Source organism: Podarcis liolepis (assembly GCF_965112155.1).
Source record: "Podarcis liolepis genome assembly, chromosome: 17".
Classification (NCBI taxonomy): Eukaryota; Metazoa; Chordata; class Lepidosauria; order Squamata; family Lacertidae; genus Podarcis; species Podarcis liolepis.
In genome coordinates this window covers 5,924,571-5,945,423 of record NC_139571.1, presented here as the reverse complement: position 1 = coordinate 5,945,423, position 20,853 = coordinate 5,924,571, and the positions used below count along the sequence as shown (strand labels likewise).

General features: G+C 47.3%; 3 protein-coding genes across 3 annotated transcripts in view; 2 read left to right on the top strand and 1 right to left on the bottom strand.

The window, feature by feature from the left end:
- Window positions 1-82: 82 nt before the first annotated feature.
- Window positions 83-8,920, top strand: WDR45 (WD repeat domain 45). Its single transcript, XM_083483165.1, has 11 exons — window positions 83-212; window positions 1,728-1,839; window positions 2,372-2,446; window positions 2,550-2,654; window positions 3,287-3,392; window positions 4,235-4,329; window positions 4,502-4,581; window positions 6,124-6,332; window positions 7,376-7,477; window positions 7,558-7,703; window positions 8,406-8,920. Exons 2-11 carry the CDS (start codon window positions 1,791-1,793, stop codon window positions 8,513-8,515), a joined length of 1,077 nt encoding a protein of 358 aa, XP_083339291.1. The 5' UTR covers window positions 83-212; window positions 1,728-1,790; the 3' UTR covers window positions 8,516-8,920.
- A 2,118-nt stretch (window positions 8,921-11,038) lies between these two features.
- On the top strand, window positions 11,039-19,836 carry PRAF2 (PRA1 domain family member 2). The gene is made up of 3 exons (XM_083483244.1): window positions 11,039-11,253; window positions 16,425-16,642; window positions 18,293-19,836. Exons 1-3 carry the CDS (start codon window positions 11,075-11,077, stop codon window positions 18,430-18,432), a joined length of 537 nt encoding a protein of 178 aa, XP_083339370.1. The 5' UTR covers window positions 11,039-11,074; the 3' UTR covers window positions 18,433-19,836.
- The window catches only part of LOC310696923 (uncharacterized protein), a 164,588-nt gene continuing 159,082 nt past the window's right edge, over window positions 15,348-20,853 (bottom strand). Inside the window, exon 2 of the mRNA XM_083483120.1 lies at window positions 15,348-15,554. The gene's annotated coding sequence lies outside the window, so the exon portion shown is untranslated. The remainder of the gene's footprint in view (window positions 15,555-20,853) is intronic.

Here is a 20,853-nt window from a genome sequence, read left to right as displayed (position 1 = left end):
GTTACGGCTCCGAAGGTTCCCTCCCTCCCCGCGGCCTTTCTTCCAGTTACCAATATGACTGCTGAGGCTTCAGAGGCCCCTCTGTGTCACGTGATACAGAGCCGCTCTGCGCCTCCTCTCGGTGGCCTGGGCAAAGCTAGCCTGGCTGGTGTTGACTGCGCGGGGAGCGCGACGTCCATGTAAACAAGGCAGGGGAAGAAGGGGCGCCTCAGGTGAGGAGGGGGCGCCCGGAGGGAAGGAGGGCAGGACACTCCGGGCCCCTTGGGGCTCAGGAAGAGGGCGAAGGGACGTGCCTGAGACCCCAGGGGTTGCGCGATAGGATTGGGGGAGGCAGGAAAAGAGGTTGGGGGCCCCGGCTGTGCCCCGTAAGGTGGGGCGGGGGGCGGGAAGAGAAGGCACTTTATTATTACCAATTGTATATATACGTGTGTGTGTGTGTGTGTGTGTGTGTGTGTGTGTGTACACACCCCTATACTGTATATTTTCCCTGACAGGGACTCAAGGCGGCTTACAGATAAAATAAGAACAGCTAAAAACATAGGGGGGTGGACATCATTAAAGACAATTAAATATATAATTGTCTAGATATTCCATTTTCAATGTATATTCATTTATTTATTTAGAGCATTTGTACCTTGACTCATCAGCCAAAACAGCTCCCAGAGCAGCTTACATGAAATCAAAGCAAGACTACCCACAGGCTTACATTCTAATTAAGAAATAAAAATGCCACACACAAGGGAAAAGGGACAAGGAGGGAAGAGGAAAAGGGAAAACTCAAAACTCAGGCATCAATTTCTAGACCATTGTTTTTCTGTTGAGCAACTGACACAGTTCAGAGGCAGGAGGAAGCCTGCTTCCCATATCTCTTCCTCTCCCTCTGAGGCAGCTTGACGAAATGGCTGCCCCCAGATGACAGTTGAGAGGAGAGGAGGCCTGAAGAAGCTGGCCTCTTGCAGCAGGGAAAAACTTACAGATAATTACAATAAAAATTGCATGGCACCAGCCCTGGTGTTCCAAAGTTGGAGGGTATTCCAAACTCTGGGAGCAGCCACCATCGCGAAGGCCCTCTCCTGGGCCTCAGTTGCAGGGGCATTTACAGAGAATTACCTCCCAAGTGGGGAAACGGATTGGAGGAAGCCACAGGTGCAGGTTATGGTACAATAAGACTTGGGGAAAGTGGAAGAATCTGGTAAGGATCCCATTTCAGAGCTGGTTAGCTGGAGGTGGTGAGAGGCAGTACTGGGGATCTGGGGCCAAGGGAGGGTGTCATGGGGGTTGTTATGGGCGGTAGAGAGAATCTGAACAGGAAGAGAAAAACATATTATATAAGAAGGGACAAGACTGGCAGTAACCAGAATCAGATATTGGGGTGTCCCAGGATAATCATCATCATCATCATCATCATCCCATCTGGCTGGGTTTCTTCAGCCACTCTAGGCGGCTTCCAACAAAAGATTAAAAATACATTAAAACAGCAGTCATTAAAAACTTCCCTAAACAGGGCTGCCTTCAGATGTCTTCTAAATGTCAGATGGTTGTTTATTTCTTTGACGTCTTGATGACAAGATTTGTAAGCTGGAGGGGCAGGGAAACAATGAGAATAACAAATGTAACAGGGAAGTATTGGAGCTGCTTTTCATGTCCTTGACACTGCTCCTCTGTGTTGATTTCTGTTTCTGACTTCCTCTTCTCCCTGTCATGGCAACCGTCATGTTGGGAAACAGTGTGTGGGAGCAGGCACCCCCTGTGTTCCTGACCCCATTGAGGGGTGTGCCCACAGGCTCATCATGGCACAGCAACGTGGGGTCAACAGCCTCCGCTTCAACCAAGATCAGAGTAAGTGATCTCCTACTGGATCTCCAGCTTGGATCCTCCACTGCACTTTTACTAGGAGTCATGAGCTCCCCCAAAACTGAGCCTTTCTTTTTGGAAAACTGAAGGATCTTGGGCCCTGAGGAGACACTGTCAGCCTAACATCTGAGGGCAGTGTGTGCCTCTGACTAAAGCTTTCCCTTGTGGTTAACTTCTAAATTGTGAGGTGCTGGGGCTCAAGCCTACCTCAAAGCTCTTCCCACAATCCCAAGTGATTGGAAAGTATGCAGTGGTTTTTATGGGTGAAAGAAAAGCCATTTGTTGCTGCTTGGAGGCTTATAGCATTGACTGCAGGGCTTCATCCTGATTCAGACTAAACTTTCAAATGCTACATTTTCAGTGTGTGTTTATTTCCTTTCATTTATTTTATATGCTGCTCCTCCCTCCAGCCCTTGCAAAATCATAAATTAAAAAACCCTAAAAGTGGTTTGTGACAATAAAAAATATACATACGAAATAGCCAGGCATGTTTGATCCGTTCCTTCTTCCACTGTAGGCTGCTTCTGCTGTGCTATGGAGACTGGGGTTCGGATCTATAATGTGGAGCCTCTCATGGAGAAAGGCCACCTTGGTAAGAAATGGAGGGGCCTGAAAATGGAATTGTGGGGCACCTGTTTCTTCTACACGCAGGTGTGTGTGCTAAAAGTACCCCTCTCTCTTTTTCCTTCTGCCAGATCATGAACAGGTGGGCAGCGTGGGATTGGTTGAAATGTTACACCGATCCAATCTCCTTGCTATTGTCGGTGGAGGTGGCAACCCCAAATTCTCTGAGATCTCAGGTATATATCAAGGGAAAGAAGGGAGGGAGGCTGTCAGAACATACCGTATTTTTCACTCTGTAAGACACACTTTTTCCCTCCTAAAAAGTAAGAGGAAATGTGTGTGCGTCTTATGGAGTGAATGCAGGCTGCGCAGCTATCCCAGAAGCCAGAACAGCGAGAGGGAGTCCTGCGCAGCACTCCCTCTCGCTGTTCTAGCTTCTGGCTTAGCCGTGCGCAGCCTCTTCAGGGCAGCGGGGAACCTTATTCCCACTGCCCTGAAGAGGCTGCACAGCTATCCCAGAAGCCAGCTATCCCTGCGCACCGATCCCTCTTGCTCTTCTGGCTTCGGGAATAGCCAACCAAAGCCTCTTGAGCGCAGCGGGAGCACGCCTGCCTCTTTGCTCAAAAGGCTTCGCGTTGCTTTCTTGTTTCTTGTTTTCCTCCTCTAAAAACTAGGTGCGTCTTATCGTGTGGTGTGTGTTATAGAGCAAAAAATACATTAGCGATCTGGCATAGTTGTGATTTCTGGAGACATATAATTGCTTCACTTCCATCACTGAATACTTATAGCCTCCAAAGCGAGGGGATGTTATCTCCTTGTTGGTTTTCTATGATTTTCTTCTCTCACACCTACAATTTTTCCTTTGCAGTCTTGATCTGGGATGATGCCCGTGAAGGGAAGGAGGGCAAAGAGAAGCTGGTGCTAGAATTCACCTTCACCAAGCCAGCCCTGGCTGTTCGCATGAGGCATGACAAGTATGTTGAAAAATCATCCTGTTTCACCAGGTTCTGGAGCTGAAGTGGGGTGGGGTATATGGAGTTGTGTTCACAGCAGAGGAAAAATTAGGATATAAATGAAGGCACACTGTCGTCATTTCTAGTACTCTTGTGTATGGCATTTCCAAATCCAGGAATGTGCTTAAACCCCAGCTGTCCATATCAACACAACACAACTAATCGTGTACCGATTGACTGTTGCTTGAAGTGAGTGGACGTAACAATTTAACAGCCTTGATGACGATGACAATAAAACAAAAGCATCAGCAAAAAAACAGAAGGATCCAACATAAGTCTTGCAATAAAAAACCAGGACTACAGTAGAATGAACACATGAATGTGTACAGGTTTTTTTAATGCTGTAAATGTCGCAATGAGAGGATGGTGTCTGTACAGCCATGCACTATCTGTGCCTCATATTTTCACCACCATCAGGTCTTGGCAACTTTATATGTTTGTGTATTTTTTTTCCCAATGGACCTTTTTCTGCCTGTGTTAGGAACAGAAGCATATTTTATTCAGCATGTGCCAAATTTGAGAAAGGCATTTAGATTTTTTTGAACATATATCTGCCGGAATGTAAGCTTGGATTATGGGTTCTCATCTGAGTCCTCCCTGGTGATAAAGAACTGAAGTTTTCCTTTTTCAAAAATGTGCTCTATAGCCAATGGAGCAGCTCTGCCATTAATGCAAAGTCAGCCACATCCTTTGCAGAACATTTCTCAGATATATATGCATGTATAGATGCACACGTGCAGGGAGAGAATTTAAATTACAATCTGTTTAGTTCTATACTTTTATTTTGCTCTTTCCAATTTCAGGATCATCATTGTGTTGCGGAATCGAATCTACGTCTATTCCTTCCCAGATAACCCCACCAAGCTCTTTGAGTTTGACACTCGGGAAAACCCCAAAGGTATGAGCCCCATACAGTCTCTCTCTCTCTCTCTCTCTCTCTCTCTCTCTCTCTCTCTCTCCTGCTAACTTCATCTGAACAGCCCCTTCTTATGTCAGCAGACCCCATCGCAGTCCTATTCATGTATGAGAATCTAGCTCTGATTATTGTCTGCTTTTCCCTTCCACCTCAGGACTCTGTGATCTCTGCCCCAGCTTGGAGAAGCAGCTTCTGGTTTTCCCTGGGCATAAATGTGGCAGTTTGCAGCTAGTGGTAAGTGGAGAGGGCAGGAAAGTTGGGCATAGGATAACCATCAACAAACCCATCCTTAGTCAGTGCTAGCTTATTATCACTGTCATTTAACAATTTGGAACTGCCTCTGTTGAGCAGGACCAAGGATCTTTCTAATCACAAAAAACCCCAACCCTGGTCATCCAGAACCAAAGGCGCTTTATCCCATACCCATGTAGTACAGGAAAGGTCAAGGGCATTATCGTTACTCATCAAGGATTGTATCCAAAGCTGCCAGTGTAATTCTTCTGGTGCAGTACCCTGCATGTACCCCAAAATCTACCCAGGGGACCCCCCAACCCTCTGGCGCTGGTTTTGAGGGCTTGCAGGGGGTTAGAGAGAGCAGGAGAGGAAGAGCACAAGGAAGTCCCTTGCCGTTGCAGAGACATGTTGTAGGATGTACGCTGGCAGGTGGAACTTCAGTTTCCTGGCTCGGTTATTGGAAGTTTTTGCTCATTTGCAGATTCTAGTTTTTTTATTGATAGATTGTTTATTTTGCTTGGTTAAGCAGCCATGTTCACAGATGGATTATCAAGCAGTCACAGGCAGGGTGTGAACATGGTTACACATCCCTAGTATTGAAACAATTCAGAATTCTGTGTCCTACATCATGAAAAGCTGTGTGTGTGTGTGTGTGCGTGCGTGCGTGCGTGCGTGTGCGTCAAGGTAAACAATTTGCATATGTATTATATGGGATGAATTGAACAAAGTCATTGCACAGCTTCCACACATGCCTCAGAACTTCCACTGCACTTTAAAAAAAAAAGGCAAAGGACCCCTGGATGGTTAAGTCCAGTCAAATGCGACTATGGGGTGCAGTGCTCATCTTGCTTTCAGGCTGAGGGAGCCGGCGTTTGTTCGTAGACAGCTTTCCAGGTCATGCAGGCAGCATGACTAAACCGCTTCTGGAGCAACGGAATACCGTGACAGAAGCCAGAGCGCACAGAAAAGCCGTTTACCTTCCCACTGCAGCAGTACCTATTTATCTACTTGCGCTGGTGTGCTTTCAAACTGCTAAGTTGGTAGAAGCTGGGACAGAGCAATGGGAGCTCAATGGGATTCGAACCGCTGACCTTCTGATCTGCAAGTCCAAGAGGCTCAGTGGTTTAGACCACAGCACCACCTGCTCCCCTACTGCTCCCCTCTACCTTACTGCACTAGCAGAAGTTGCATAGTGGCTTCCATTGTATTCAGCTTTATTTTACGGGGATGAGTAAGATCTATGCAGGGCACTGATTGCCCCACTCCCTGGTCAAGGGGGGAAGGGAGAATGCAAGCATGATGTGGCACATGATCAGGCCTTACAAACCATAGGGTTTAGGAGGGGTGTTCTGTCTGGACCAGCCTCCCATGTCTGTGGCTGTGCTGAAACTTGATATTTCCAGTCAAGTGCTAGTATGTGAATCACTAGTTCATTTAGAATCCCACCTTCCAGCTGCTCAGTCACGTGACTTGGAGCAAGCAAGGCTGCGTATTGGATCATTCTTCTTCTTTTGACCAAAACCTATTTTGTCCCCAACTTAGGATCTTTCCAGCACCAAGCCTGGGACCTCCTCTGCCCCCTTCACGATCAACGCCCACCAGAGCGAGATTGCCTGCATCTCTCTCAACCAGCAGGGAACTGTGGTGGCCTCTGCCTCTAAGAAAGGGACCCTCATCCGCCTCTTTGACACCCAGACCAAGGAGAAGCTGGTGGAGCTCAGGAGGGGAACAGATCCAGCTACCTTGTACTGGTGAGAAACGACACACTCCCAGCCACGCATGTTAGGAATACATTCTTCACGAAATAGGTTAATAGTTCCTCGAAACTTAAAAAAAGCGTTCCAGAAGTTTCTTCAATGTGTGGGAGTGGCACTCCAAGCTTAATTGATGTCAGCTGGAGATGCAATTAAAAGGAGGAAGTTGAGTTTGCAATGTGAGGCACGAGGAGAGCACACATACGCTGTTAGTACGCTTGCTTACAGCTATCTGAAGAAGTGTGCATGCACACGAAAGCTCATACCAATAACAAACTTAGTTGGTCTCTAAGGTGCTACTGGAAGGAGTTTTTTTATTTTGCTTCGACCACGGCAGACCAACACGGCTACCTACCTGCTTACAGCTAGTTTGGATATATGGTGAAGTGTGCTGCTGAAACTCTGAGTTTGCGGTATCAGGACTGTTTATTACTAGACTGAAAGTATAGCGTGCCAAAGAGAGGAAGAAGGACTGTAAATAGTTTGTAGATGGTAGTAACTAAAATGCTTGTATAACCAAATAATAATAATAATAATTTATTATTTATACCCCGCCCATCTGGCTGAGTTTCCCCAGCCATTCTGGGTGGCTCCCAATCAAGTGTTAAAAACAGTGCAGTGTTAAATATTAAAAACTTCCCTAAACAGGGCTGCCTTCAGATGTCTTTTAAAGATGGGATAGCTGCTTATTTACTTCACATCTGAAGGGAGGGCGTTCCACAGGGCGGGCGCCACTACCGAGAAGGTGCTCTGCCTGGTTCCCTGTAACCTCACTTCTTGCAATGAGGAAACCGCCAGAAGGCCCTCGGCGCTGGATCTCATTATTAGTGGCCAGGTGGCCATGGCAGTCCAGCGACATCGAGGAGTATTGGGCAGATAGTTTTGTGGGGCTTTGGGGAGACGCTCTGCAGTGGCGACTCTACTTTTACCTCTCCTGCTCTTTTCGCAGGGAATTTGTCATTGCGTGGGTGCAGTGGTGGGGAAGAGATTTTTAATCAGGGATCCTCCCTGATCACTTTAACCTTCTCTTCTCTCCACAGCATTAACTTCAGCCACGACTCTTCATTTCTCTGTGCCTCCAGTGACAAAGGGACCGTCCACATCTTTGCCCTGAAGGATACCCGCCTAAATCGGCGCTCAGCGTAGGTAGTTGGACGACGCGCTTGAGGGAAAGCGTTGCCGCCTGTACTGTTCTGACCCTCTTCCTTCCCCCCTCTTTCAGGTTGGCCCGTGTGGGAAAGGTCGGGCCCATGATAGGCCAGTACGTGGATTCTCAGTGGAGTCTGGCCAGCTTCACGGTGCCAGCGGAGTCTGCCTGCATCTGCGCCTTTGGCAGGAATACCTCCAAGAACGTCAACTCGGTCATTGGTGAGTGGCACTGATGGATGGCTGTGGGTGACTCTGTTGCCCTGTATCGGCTGCTTGACAGCTCGCTGCAGAACAGCTGTGGCTGTGCCCCATGGCCGGCCCTAACGTTAGACATGAGGACACAGCCTGCCTCAGGTGGTGGTTTGGCTGCCACTGAACAGCAACCAATTGCCCGTTGTGAAGTTTATTGTTATAATCCCTTCCCACACTCCCACAGCTCGGCCACAGACATAGGTAAGGGAAAGGTAAAGGGACCCCTGACCATTAGGTCCAGTCAAGGACGACTCTGGGGTTGCGGCGCTCATCTTGCTTTATTGGCCGAGGGAGCTGGCGTACAGCTTCTGGGTCATGTGGCCAGCATGACTAAGCCGCTTCTGGCGAACCAGAGCACCACACGGAAGCGCCGTTTACCTTCTCACCAGAGCGGTACCTATTTATCTACTTGTACTTTGACGTGCTTTCGAACTGCTAGGTCAGCAGGAGCAGGGACCGAGCAACGGGAGCTCACCCCGTTGCGGGGATTCGAACTGCCGCCCTTCTGATTGGCAAGTCCTAGGCTCTGTGGTTTAACCCACAGCGCTACCCGCGTCCCACGGACATAGGAGGGAGGCCCAATTTTGAACTTCCTTCCTCGTAAGCTCTCTTTGGATTAATCGTTCCTGCTGTGTCCAGAGTGTCTCAGTTCTGTTTCTCCTCTTACAGCTATTTGCGTCGATGGCACTTTCCACAAATATGTCTTTACCCCGGACGGCAATTGCAACCGCGAGGCCTTTGACGTCTACCTGGATATATGTGACGATGATGACTTTTGAGCCCAGCTGAGCCCCTGCCATGGGCAGGCAGAAGAAGCTTGCTGGGCAACTGGGGGAGCATTTGCTTTGGGGCATGTTAAGGACCCAGGCTGGGAAAGAACAAGGTTCTGGTGGGAATCCCACTGGACTTTTATGACAAGGTGGGATAGATCCTCAGAGAACTCTCCTCTCGATGCTGTCGCCTCGGGTATCCTGTTCCTACGCTCCCTTTGCCTGGCTACCCATCCCATGTGGACCAGTGAGAAGGCTCAGTGGGGTGGAGTGTTTGGAAAGAGAACTTTTCAGAGTCTGTTCAGCCTGGATTTTGGAAGCTGGGGAGGCAGGTTCCCAGCTCTTGGCAGACATTTGGAGGGGGCAGGGTGGAGAAGGGGTAGAACTATCATTAAAGTTCAAGTGCAAATGCTTCTCATTTGCTTTATTGTCATTCTGTAAGGGGTGGAAGACAGAGGCTGAAGAATCCAGACCTAGCCTAGGACTGATAGTCCTCTTGGGGGTCATTCATTTGCATCAGTCGGGAGGGAATCATTTTGTGTGGAGGAGTGGCAGGGATGAGGGGGAAGTATTGTTTGAAAAATGGTAGGCCACACATCATGAGCCAATGCTATTAGGTGCACCTCCCTGCCCCCTCAACACCCTTTTTCTTCACATGGATTTCTGTTTTGTGCATTTTGGCTCCAGTAAGTGCAATTTAGCAAGCTCCCATGATGCATCTGATGCAACAGTAAAAGTTCAGAGGAACTTGCTTTATATTCTCTCTCATTCATAGCCAGAAGGCTGGTTAGATCCCTTATCAACAAACTACTACTGCATGGGCAGGGAGTTCTTGCTTAAATGTTTGCATCAATGATCACCTCTTGTACTTCTGAAATGGTACAATCCAAACACATATCCAGTCATTATGTTGCTCTTCACACTCTCTACTGGTTATTTTTGGTGCAGTTTTGCATCCAGCTGTTCAAATCCACACAACGGGATGAGCTCCTGTTGCTCTGTCCTAGTTCCTGCCAACCTAGCAGTTTGAAAGTATACCAGTGAAAGTAGATAAATAGGTACCGCTGCGGCAGGTAGGTAAATGGTATTTCCGTGTGCTCTGGCTTCTGTCGTGGTGTTCTGTGCACCAGAAGCGATTTACTCATGCTGGCTACATGACCCGGAAAGCTATCTGCGGACAAATGCTGGTTCCCTCGACCTGAAAGCGGAGATGAGTGCCACACCCCATAGTCGCCTTTGCCTGGACTCAACCATCCAGGGGTCCTTTACCTTTGAAATATTTTAATAAACAAAAGAAGATAATTGATCTTCAGCCAACAATAATTATATATTACACACCCAGACTGAGGTGGAGCCACTTGGGAAAACATGGGAGGGAAAGGGAATAAAATGAATGTTGCAAACTGTAAACATCAACAATGTAGAAAAATAAAGGGAAATTTCCACATATGGATCGCAACATTACAGAACAGAGGAATCTTGTATTTTGAGAAAGAACCCAAAATATAAAATTCCTGGAAGGCAATTAAAGAGTGGCCATAGAGCTGGATGTCCGGTTTGATTGATGGGTACTGGAGTCTATGCAGTAAGTCAGAGGAAGCTGGGCTGATCTCAGTGGCACATGCTGTGCAAAGCGCCCTGATCACAGTGGGCTGCTTATTATTCCCACCCAAAACTGCAGCCGCTTTTGCACTGATCTTAAAATAAAGCTTTAAAATAATAAGAATCTAAACTTGTGCATGTTTTAAAATATGGTTGGGTTTTTCTTGATGTTATTGTAGGGTTGCTATAGTTAAGTTTCATAGCTTTGTTGACCTTTTTTTTCCTTTTTCTTTTTTTTGAAAATCGCCCCCAAAGCCACTGCCAACCTAGGTCCCCATATGTCCGGATTGTCACAGACACATAAGTGTTTGGCACTGTTTTTGACTACCATGTTCGACTACCATGTTCCGGCTATGTCCGGACGTATGGCAACCCTATTTATTGTTTTATCTTTTTGTAAACTGGCTTTGAAGATGGTAGGGGGGGTTGTGGGGGGGGTTGGTGTTTTCCTTTTTAAAACCAAGCTGTGTATTACAAATCTTACGAAACGACAAACTGCCTGGAAGCCAAGCGATGTGAGCAGGGCTGGATGTAGGTTTGATGAGGCCCTGAGCTACTGAGGGTAACGGGGCCCTTTGTATGTCCAGCTGTCCTTTGTCCACAAGAAATTGTCCCTGTTTTTTGCGTTGAATATATACTATATGGTAATTTATGGACCTAATAGGTATCTCGAGCCATTTGCCACTGTTGCTGTATGTAGCTTTTATTTTATTTGTTTTTTATCTTATATTTTGGAAATGTACATCCAGGTGTGTTTTTCCCCCTTTATTTTTTTTTGGGGGGGGCCCCAAGAGAGTAGGTTCCCTCAGCTATAGCTTGTTCACCTTATACGTAAACCCGTCACTGGATGCGAGCCCCGTTCCCACCCCCGGGACTACAATTCCCATCTCTCCCCGCGGCGAGGCCCGTGCTCGCCGCGGAGCATCCTGGGGCTGGTAGTCCCGTCCCCGCCGCCCGCCAGCGAAGATGTCCGAGGTGCGGCTGCCGCCGGTGCGGGCGCTGGAGGATTTCTTGCTGGGCTCCAGCCGCCTGTCTCCGCCGGACGTGCGAGACCTGCAGCGCTGGCACAACCGCGTCGTCAACAACCTGCTGTACTACCAGAGCAACTACCTGCTGGTGCTGGGCGCGGGGCTGCTGCTCGGAGGGTCAGTCCGGCGCCGGGGCCGCGCAAGCTGCGCTCGCTCCTGCGCTCTCCGGGGCGCGCGCCCGAAAGATGCGCGCAGCATCCTCGGGGGCCAGACGGGTGGGGGGTGGTCAAAGGAGGAGCGGGGTGGAAGCGGGTTAAATCCGGGGTGAAGCCCCAAATGCCTTGAGTTGGGGGCCGGATTGAGGTTGGATGAGGCCCTAAGCTGCTGGAGGCAGTGGGGCCCTTGATATGTTCGGCTGTCCTTTGTCAACAACAAATTGTGCCTTTTTTGGTGTTGATTTATATGGTAATTTTAAAGCGAGATGAGTGCCAAAACCCCAGAGTCGGTCATGACTGGACCTAATGGTCAGGGGTCCCCTTTACCCTTTATATGGTAATTTATGGACCTAATAGGTATCTAAAGCCATTTGCACATAACAAAATATGTATTTTATGAGGGCCGGATTTCGGTTTGATGAGGCCCTCAGCTACTGCAGGTAATGGGGCCCTTGATATGTCCAGCTGTTCTTTGTTAAAAACAAATTGTCGCTGTTTTTTGTGCTGAATATGTACGCTATATGGTAATTTATGGACCTAAAGCCATTTGCACATAACAAAATATGTATTTGTTGAGCTGAAATACAATTAAGAAGAACTATATTAATAGTAAAATACAATTAAGAAGAAGTATATTTTGGGGGGGGGGGTGGCCAAGAGAGTGGGGCCCTAAACTATAGTTTTAACTTATACGTAAATCCCGGCACTGGATTTAATGCATGTTCTGGCTTTGTCCATGGGCGTAGCTGGGATTTTTGTTGTGGGGGGGAGCAGTCCTTTTGTTGGAGCAGAACCTCAGTTTGCTATGCATTTTTATTGATTGGGGGGATAGCTGCCCCTCCCTGCCCCCCCCCACTCCCATGGGTTTGGCTCTCCTTTGTGTACCCACGCCCAGTGGCTTACACGGGTTGCAGATGCTGTAAATTGGTGATGCAGGAGTCCCCGCGGCTGGATGCTGTTGGACTCCATCAGGAACAGCCAGCGTGGCCGGAGATGAAGGGAACTGTATTCTAGCGTGACAGGGCAGGGCTGCAGGCTGCTTCTCTATTAAAGAAATCCCTATGGGTCGGAGGGGGAAAGAGATGTGCAAGGTGGAATCGCCTCTTTCCTAACCTCCCCTCCTCACTTCCTTTCATTTTATTGCTCTTGTGGTGCCTGCAACGGTAAGATGACAGATTGCAAGCTTAAGCTTTTGGCCACGACTGGGAAAAGGGTTGCATGTATAGGGGACTCTGGTTAAACGCATAGGGGTGGCCAAGCAGGCCCAGTAATACAGGCAGTAGGACTTCTCTTAAACTGAGCCCAGAGCTCGTTCATAGAATTGTAGAATTGGGAGGGTCACATTTAGTCCAACCCCAGGAAGCTGTTGTCAGTGCAAGAGCCTAAGATCCTGTGTTTCTTAGCAGTCAAATTGTTGGGGGGGGGGAGAGGGCTGTTCAGGATTCCAAACATGCTCCCCCACCCCCAATCCTTTATTCCCTCTCCTATACACAGTTACATGAGAGTAGGTCTCGTGGAATTTATTGGAACTTACTTCCCACTAGGGATGCGGGTGGCGCTGTGGGTTAAACCACTGAGCCTAGGACTTGCCGATCAGAAGGTCAGTGGTTTGAATCCCCGCAACGGGGTGATCTCCCGTTGCTCCGTCCCTGCTCCTGCCAACGTAGCAGTTCTAAAGCATGTCAAAGTGCAAGTAGATAAATAGGTACCGCTCCGGTGGGAAGGTGCATTTCCGTGCGCTGCTCTGGTTCGCCAGAAGCGGCTTAGGCATGCTGGCCACATGACATGGAAGCTGTACGCCGGCTACCTCGGCTAATAAAGCGAGATGAGCGCCGCAACCCCAGAGTCGTCCTTGACTGGACCTAATGGTCAGGGGTCCCTTTATCTTTACCTTTTTACTTCCCAGTAGACATACATAGTGTTTTACGAAAAACTGCTCCCTTTCCCTTATGGGGTACTCCGGAGCCCATATAGAGTCCTTAAGTGGGTTCCCTATCGGTAGGAGAAAACAACAGAGGCCACCCAGAGTATTTTGAGAAGCTAAGCGGCCTGATCTTTATTCAAGGAACTGTTTCAACAGGGTCCCCACTCACCGCACGCAGGAGGGAGGGGAACCCGGAACAATGGTGCGCAAGCCCTTACACAGTGGTACCTCAGGTTACATACGCTTCAGGTTACAGACTCCGCTAACCCAGAAATAGTACCTCAGGTTAAGAACTTTGCTTCAGGATGAGAACAGAAATCGTGCTCCGGCGGCGTGGCGGCTGCAGGAGGCCCCATTAGCTAAAGTGGTGCTTCAGGTTAAGAACAGTTTCAGGTTAAGAACGGACCTCCGGAATGAATTAAGTACTTAACCTGTGGTACCACTGTATAGACTTTTGAAATTGCCCACACTGTAGCCACACTGTAGCCCAAGACCCACCTCCCCCCCCCCCCCAAAAAAAAAAACCCCTCCACCATACATGCATCACAGAAGCAGAAATTCTGTTTGCCAGGATACCTGATGATGGTCACTGATTGCATTACCTGGGCAGTCTGGCCATTTTTTTCTGATGGTTAAGACTTTAGTTCCTGGATCCAGGTCACAGGCTCACCCTATTCACAAACAAATACGCCCTTAAGACAGGATTTGTAAGCAAAAAGACAATGGGAAAGCTTTCCCCATTTGCCTCCCTTACTGCAGAGGAATATCTGAGGTCATTGGGAGAGTCAAAATGGCTTCAGGATTGCTCTCTGATACTATTTCAGACACATGGGTCATATATTTAGATATGTGCGCATTTATGATTATTCTATATTTGAGTCCTTAAAATTGTTATAACAATGGTATTGGCCTGGAAACATGGCTTCTGAGAAGAAGAATTTTCTTCCAGGATTGATGTTCATCTAGGTCATCCCTTCCAAGTGAACGGTGAGGTTGTGGGTGATACCAAATGGTTCAGGATGGTGAAATGCAGAATGGATTATTACAAGGACCGAAAGGATGTCCTTGCAGGATAGGTGAATGGCAGGCACTCCGACAGAACAGAGATTAGATTAGGGTTGCCATATTTCAAAAAGTGAAAATCTGGACACAGAAGTTGTTGAGCTCCCCCCCCCCCTTTTTTTTTTCTCCTTTTTGCCCAAAGTTGTTGAACTTGTTTTGGAACTATTTTTTAATGAAATTTGCTAAAATCTACACCACCGACATTGACTGCCATACAGCCGGATTTTCCCAGACATTTCAGCAATTTCCACCCGGAAATCTGTTTACAAGAACTGAACACCGGCTATGTCTAGGAAATTCTGGACGTATGGCAACCCTAGATTAGATGCGACTGTAAAGCTACATATACCAGCAATGAAACTGCAATGTTCCATTTAGCCCTGAGAGGAGCGAGAAATAGCAGAATCAGTGTTGCAAAATCATTTCTGCCAAGGTTCTCTGATATCTGCATTATTTTTAGCAGGACTCCTGGTGATCTATTGTAAACAAAGCTTATTGATATGTCTTCTATGCATTTGTTCATCATCCTGTGCAAAAAGGGTTTTAAGGCAAATTTCGGCAAAAAATGTAGTGCACATAACAAAATACAAAATCCCACAAAAATAAGCAGCAATAAACAACCATTATAAGTGATCATACACTAAATCCCAGCAATTAAAACTCTCCAACCATCCAGTAATATCAGCACAATCACCAGAAGATGACAAACGAACAGTCAGTGATCAGGAAAGAGTCTGGGAGAAAAGAAAAATATTGACGTGGTGCCGGAAATATGTTAAAGTCAGTGGCAGACAAGCTTCTTTAGGGAGAATATTCCACAGGGTGATAGGGGGTGGGGATGAGAGCAAGAAAAGCCCTTGCTCATTTTACCACCATTCAGAGTCCCACCCCATTACAAGTTCTCTGGCCAAATAATAAAGGCCGCTACTTAAAATGGGTGTTAAAAGTAAGGACCAGCCCACAAGACCACCTCATGCTAACAGGATATACAGTCATACCTCAGGTTACAGACACTTCAGGTTGTGTTTTTTTGGGTTACGGACCGCCGAAACCCAGAAGTACCGGAACAGGTTAGAATCATAGAATCATAGAATCATAGAGTTGGAAGAGACCACAAGGGCCATCGAGTCCAACCCCCTGCCAAGCAGGAAACACCATCAGAGCACTCCTGACATATGGTTGTCAAGCCTCTGCTTAAAGACCTCCAAAGAAGGAGACTCCACCACACTCCTTGGCAGCAAATTCCACTGTCAAACAGCTCTTACTGTCAGGAAGTTCTTCCTAATGTTTAGGTGGAATCTTCTTTCTTGTAGTTTGGATCCATTGCTCCGTGTCCGCTTCTCTGGAGCAGCAGAAAACAACCTTTCTCCCTCCTCTATGTGACATCCTTTTATATATTTGAACATGGCTATCATATCACCCCTTAACCTCCTCTTCTCCAGGCTAAACATGCCCAGCTCCCTTAACCGTTCCTCATAAGGCATCGTTTCCAGGCCTTTGACCATTTTGGTTGCCCTCCTCTGGACACGTTCCAGTTTGTCAGTGTCCTTCTTGAACTGTGGTGCCCAGAACTGGACACAGTACTCCAGGTGAGGTCTGACCAGAGCAGAATACAGTGGCACTATTACTTCCCTTGATCTAGATGCTATACTCCTATTGATGAGGCCCAGAATTGCATTTGGCTTTTTTAGCTGCCGCGTCACACTGGTTACTTCTGGGTTTCGGCGGTCGCGCATGCACAGAAGTGCTAAATAACATTTTGAGCATATGCAGAAGTGCCAAATTGCAACCTGTGCGTGCACAGAAGCACGGCTGCGGGTTGCGGACACTACAGGTTGCGGACTTGCATCCTGCACAGATCACGTTCACAACCTGAGCGTCCACTGTATTGTCTTTAAATGGAATCATAGGAGCCAACTCCTAGAGGCCTGTGGCGGCTTCGGCCCCCACAATAAAATATTTGAGCAGGCTGCCCCGCCCCCAAGTTGATGGGCATTGCCATTCAGATGGAGTTTGTGCACTGTATCATGTGATCGGTGGTGCGAGGTGGGGCTGACCTGGGTCCCCACAATATTTTATTCAAGTGGGCACCCCTGAATGGAATTGACATTGCATTCCTAGTTCCCACCTTGCCCATTTCCTTGCAGGTACTTTCGCCCCTTGTTGACTCTGCTGAGCGCTGCTCTCGTGACGCTGATCTTTGTGGGCTTCATCTGGGCGGCTGAAAACAAGGCTCCCGTGCGACGCTTCCGGCGGAATTACCCCGGCACCTGCCTGCTTAGCATCCTCGGCTCGGCGTACTTTCTGGTGTCTCTTCTCGATGGCTCTGCCACCTTCTTGTTTTTCATCGCTCTGCCCATAACGTGTAAGTCCCCAAAGGGAAATGGGGTAGACATGGCAGGGGTGCATCCAGGTTAATGTGATTGTTGTGTCTCGTTGCTGAGATCTTGCAAATCTAGTGCGCTGTTAATGTTTGCATGGAACTTTAGCTTCAATATAGAATAATTCAGTAGTGCAATAAGCAGAACAATTTGCATTCTCTGACCATTCCTGAGTAGAATCTATTCTGGCATGGAAACCACAGTATTTATTTATTTTTTGAATAATTTATTATTATTAAAACAATTCAACATTAATACATACATGTTACGAATATACAAACATACATTTCATACAATCCTTAAAAGTATTCATACATACCTCAATCTGTGGGATTGAATGTGGGTATGTAGGAAACCACAATATCTTAGCTTTCTCTTAAAATAAAAAAAACCTCTAGTACTCATAGAGGTTCAGATGAATCTGAAAACACACAGCCTCTGCAAAAAGCCCCGGTGCTCAGGGGTCTACCTCCCAAATGTGCTGGACCCCACATTCTGCACAAATCTCCACGTAGGTAGATTGAAGACAAACCTTCCTACATGCAACTGGGTAAGTTGCCTGAACATCAAAACAAGTTGCATTACTGCATGGCTATTAAATTTGTTCATTGAACAGCTGTAATGGTTGATTGAAGGCTGGGGTTAATCTGTGTTCCAGTCTGACTTTTGTTAGTTCTACAAAGACCAAGTCTAGGTTGATGCTCAGACACTTCCTTCTGTAATATGTGTGTAAGACAAAATGTCCTATATCAGTTCTCCCCTGCGGTGTTTCCATGATCCAGTTAGGGCTCAGCGCATGCTGCAATGCTGCTGGAGCCCAGAAAACCTACATCATGTTGTATTAAGTCCAGAGTCTCTCAGCTTTCACTTTTTTAAAAAAGTAAGGTTCTAGTGCTGGTGGTTGAGAAGTTAAGCTCAGAAGTGTTTGGCGCAACAGCTGAAATCTTTTGATGAGTAGGAGCCAGTCGTGGGGCTTCTGTGATCTGCATGGCTCCTTCCTTTATAATTAAAAATGCAGAAAGAGCCATCCAATTTAAGAGAAATCATGCAAATTTGCTCTTTTCACCTAGTTTATTTTGGTTTCAGCATTTTATTTTACAGTATTTTTTATTAGGCAAGGGTACCAACAGCCCAGGGATGCGGGTGGCGCTGTGGGTTACCTCGGCCAATAAAGCGAGATGAGCGCCGCAACCCCAGAGTCGGTCATGACTGGACCCAATGGTCAGGGGTCCCTTTACCTTTACCGACAGCCCAGGCTGTGTTTGCCTGTCTTTCTCCTTCTCACGCTCATTGAGTTGAATGATGGAAAATCTCCCTACAGCTCCCAGGAAAGCTTGTGGTAGAGAGGAAAGGGCTACTCCAGCCTTGCCCTTTTTGCCCTGGATGAATGAACTTACTTTCTTCTTTGGCGATCCCTCGTAGCCGAGTAAGATTGTCTTCCATAAACACGGTTTTAACAATGAGTCCGTAAGTAACTGTGAAGGCCAATTCTGGACCCACACATCCTTCAGACATGTGGCCTATATATCTATGTACGTGTTTGCCTGGTACATTTATGAACCTTTATTATATACGTAAGACCTTTATTTATTTATTTCACCCTTCTGCCTCCCCCAACCCTTTCTCCACTGCAGTGACCCTCATCCATGCCTCCCTGCGTCTTCGGAACCTCAAAAACAAGATTGAGAACAAGATAGAGAGCATCGGACTCAAGCGCACTCCCATGGGTCTGCTCCTGGAAGCCCTAGGACAGGAACAGGAAGCCGGATCCTAGACGATTCCCTTTTAATTCTCCCTTTTCCCTTTGGAAATATGCTACCTTCCTTCCATTGACTGTTCACTTTCCCCCTCTCTGATCCCTAGCCTGTGTGCTATCTGTTCACTTAACCCAACCTAGCGGCCCAGCTATGAGCTCATGCAAAAGGCGGCCTGTTTCCTGTGGAGCAGAGCAGATGGCCATTGGGACTCCCTGTCCCCATTGAATGAGGCTTGATAGCAGAGTAGAAGGGGAACAGCAAATAGAGCGGAAATCAAGGTAGTATTTCTTACTGGCCGTTCAGTATTAAGTACTGGGACTCTTTACCTGTTTAAGTTTAAAAGGGTTCCAGTGCATGAGAAAGGGAGAAGAAGCTGAAAATAAGATTTATGGAAGGCAAGGCTGTATTATCTTTTTTATAAAAAAACAACAACTGGTGTAAAATGTTAGACTGTAGTATGCCTAGACACATTTAAAAAAACAAACGACCCAAGGATCAGGACTTGATCCTAGAGCAAAAAACAGTAGCCAGCCAACCAATTAAAAGGGAGCTTCGTTCTAATTATTCCAAGCACGGGCAAACTTTAGTATTTACTAGTATAGCATTACTTAGCATTTCTATAGCAGCTCCAAACACTTCCAAGTGCTCCACCTACAGCATGTAATCCTTTCAACAGCCATGTTGTGCAGCTCAGTATTTGATCCCCACGTTGCAGCTAGAGGGAGGTGGGGCCAGCAGAAAGCTGCTTGCCTTAGCCTATAATGGCGGAGGTGGTCTTCTGTAGAACACCTGGCCTCTTGTTTTCAGAAAAGGGAGATTAGGCAAGAGTTCGGATTGGATGGAGGAAAGGGGGAAAGTAATTTTGAAGAAGCTCTAGCTAAGTCAGAAATGGAACTACAGCTCACATGTCTCTGGCCATTGGGCTAGTAATTCATTAACCCTGTGGGCTTCCCTTATCTTATGCATTGTGTGGAAAGGACACTCCGAAGTTCAGAAGCTGTGTAGCAACCTATACATTCCGCTCCGCGGAGGGAACCCCCAGCCCAGGCAAAGGGCGAGAGGTTCTTAAGAGGAGCAGAAGAGGCTTGTCTAGCCATTTCCAGAGACCAGTCAGGCAGAGTTTGACTCCTTGTCTTTTGCGGAGTCCTTACAGTATTCAAAACTTCAGAGAATGGACCAAACCCTGGTATAGTGTGTCTTTAAGAGATGTAGCTGGAGGGTAGGGTGTTTTAATAAAATGAAGGAGCTTGGAGATTCTACAAGCATTGCCAAAAATAACAACTGTCCAAGGGGTTCAGATATTGTACCTCTCCAGTTCTTCTGTATGCCGTTTGCATTTATTGGGTAATGGGAGGAAATCAGTTTCAAAACCCTCTGTATGGCACTTTTTTTTGCTAAAAAAATGTTATTGATTGACAAAATGACTTAATCACTAAGTCTCTCTCTCTCTCTCTCTGTGTGTGTGTGTGTGTGTGTGTGTGTGTGTGTGTGTGAAGGGGAGGTGGCCGCCTCTGTACCCCTCAATTTTGTGTGTATGAGGAAGGAAAAAGCAAGCGCAACCATTGCAACCTCCATGAATCGTGCCTCCTTTTACTCTCGCTTGCCTTTCAGAAGCCCTACGCCCAGCAGTGGATTCCTTCAATCTCTCTCGCCCGATTCATGACCCTTCTGCCAATGTGCCCCTCGATTAAACTGTGTGCTAATTTGATCGCTCTGTGACAGCAAACATTTCTGCTTGCTGGATGGGACAATCTTCCCTCTCCTCCCCCTGCCCGTTCTTCTAGGGGTTCTCTAACAGTCCCCTGAACCAATTTGGGAGGACAAGGCCTGTTATGCTAGCAGAACTCTTTGTGCTGGTTCTTGCTAGTGCATCTGTTTCACTGAATCCAGTCCTGTATGTATAAGACCAGGAATCCATAGCTGAAGGAGTCCTTTCTTGGCTCTCTCCATAGGTTGTGCTTTGGTTTCAGCCATCTGTGTGCTCGGCAGCAGTGCCAACTAAGTATTTCTACAACACTTGCCAGTGCTCAAAGGCCTTCTCTTACGTCACAGCTGGGGAACCTGTAGGATTCCAGAAGTTGGCCACTCTTGAGGTCAGGGTCAGCTCTTGGCCTGATCCCTCGGGGTTCTTCTTGTGTTCAGAACTGGTCCAAGATGTTTTGCTGCCCATGGCAGATTAGCAAATGCCCCCCCCCCCCCCCGAGTCCAGCCGCATAGCTCCCAGTGCCAGCCAAGTTATTTTGGCACCCAGAGTCAGAAAATCCCACAACGTAATTCCATAACAAGTTGCTTTCACCCAAAACCTGCTCACCTCACCCTGCCTAATGGTGAAGTCAGTCTTGTACCCTCCTTCCTGGGAGTGTGGTTGGGTACCCATTCTTCCTATTTCTTGGGCCAGCTTGCTAAAGATGAGGTCAGTTGGACTGAGTAGAATAATA

Bases quoted from the DNA above. Each gene is read 5' to 3' on its own strand.
- WDR45 (XM_083483165.1), top strand. From the start codon at position 1,791: ATGGCACAGCAACGTGGGGTCAACAGCCTCCGCTTCAACCAAGATCAG. The intron at 4,330-4,501 runs GTATGAGCCCCA...CTTCCACCTCAG, and splicing joins CACTCGGGAAAACCCCAAAG to GACTCTGTGATCTCTGCCCC. The intron at 4,582-6,123 runs GTAAGTGGAGAG...TCCCCAACTTAG, and splicing joins GTGGCAGTTTGCAGCTAGTG to GATCTTTCCAGCACCAAGCC.
- PRAF2 (XM_083483244.1), top strand. From the start codon at position 11,075: ATGTCCGAGGTGCGGCTGCCGCCGGTGCGGGCGCTGGAGGATTTCTTG. The intron at 11,254-16,424 runs GTCAGTCCGGCG...ATTTCCTTGCAG, and splicing joins GCGGGGCTGCTGCTCGGAGG to GTACTTTCGCCCCTTGTTGA. The intron at 16,643-18,292 runs GTAAGTCCCCAA...TCTCCACTGCAG, and splicing joins CATCGCTCTGCCCATAACGT to TGACCCTCATCCATGCCTCC.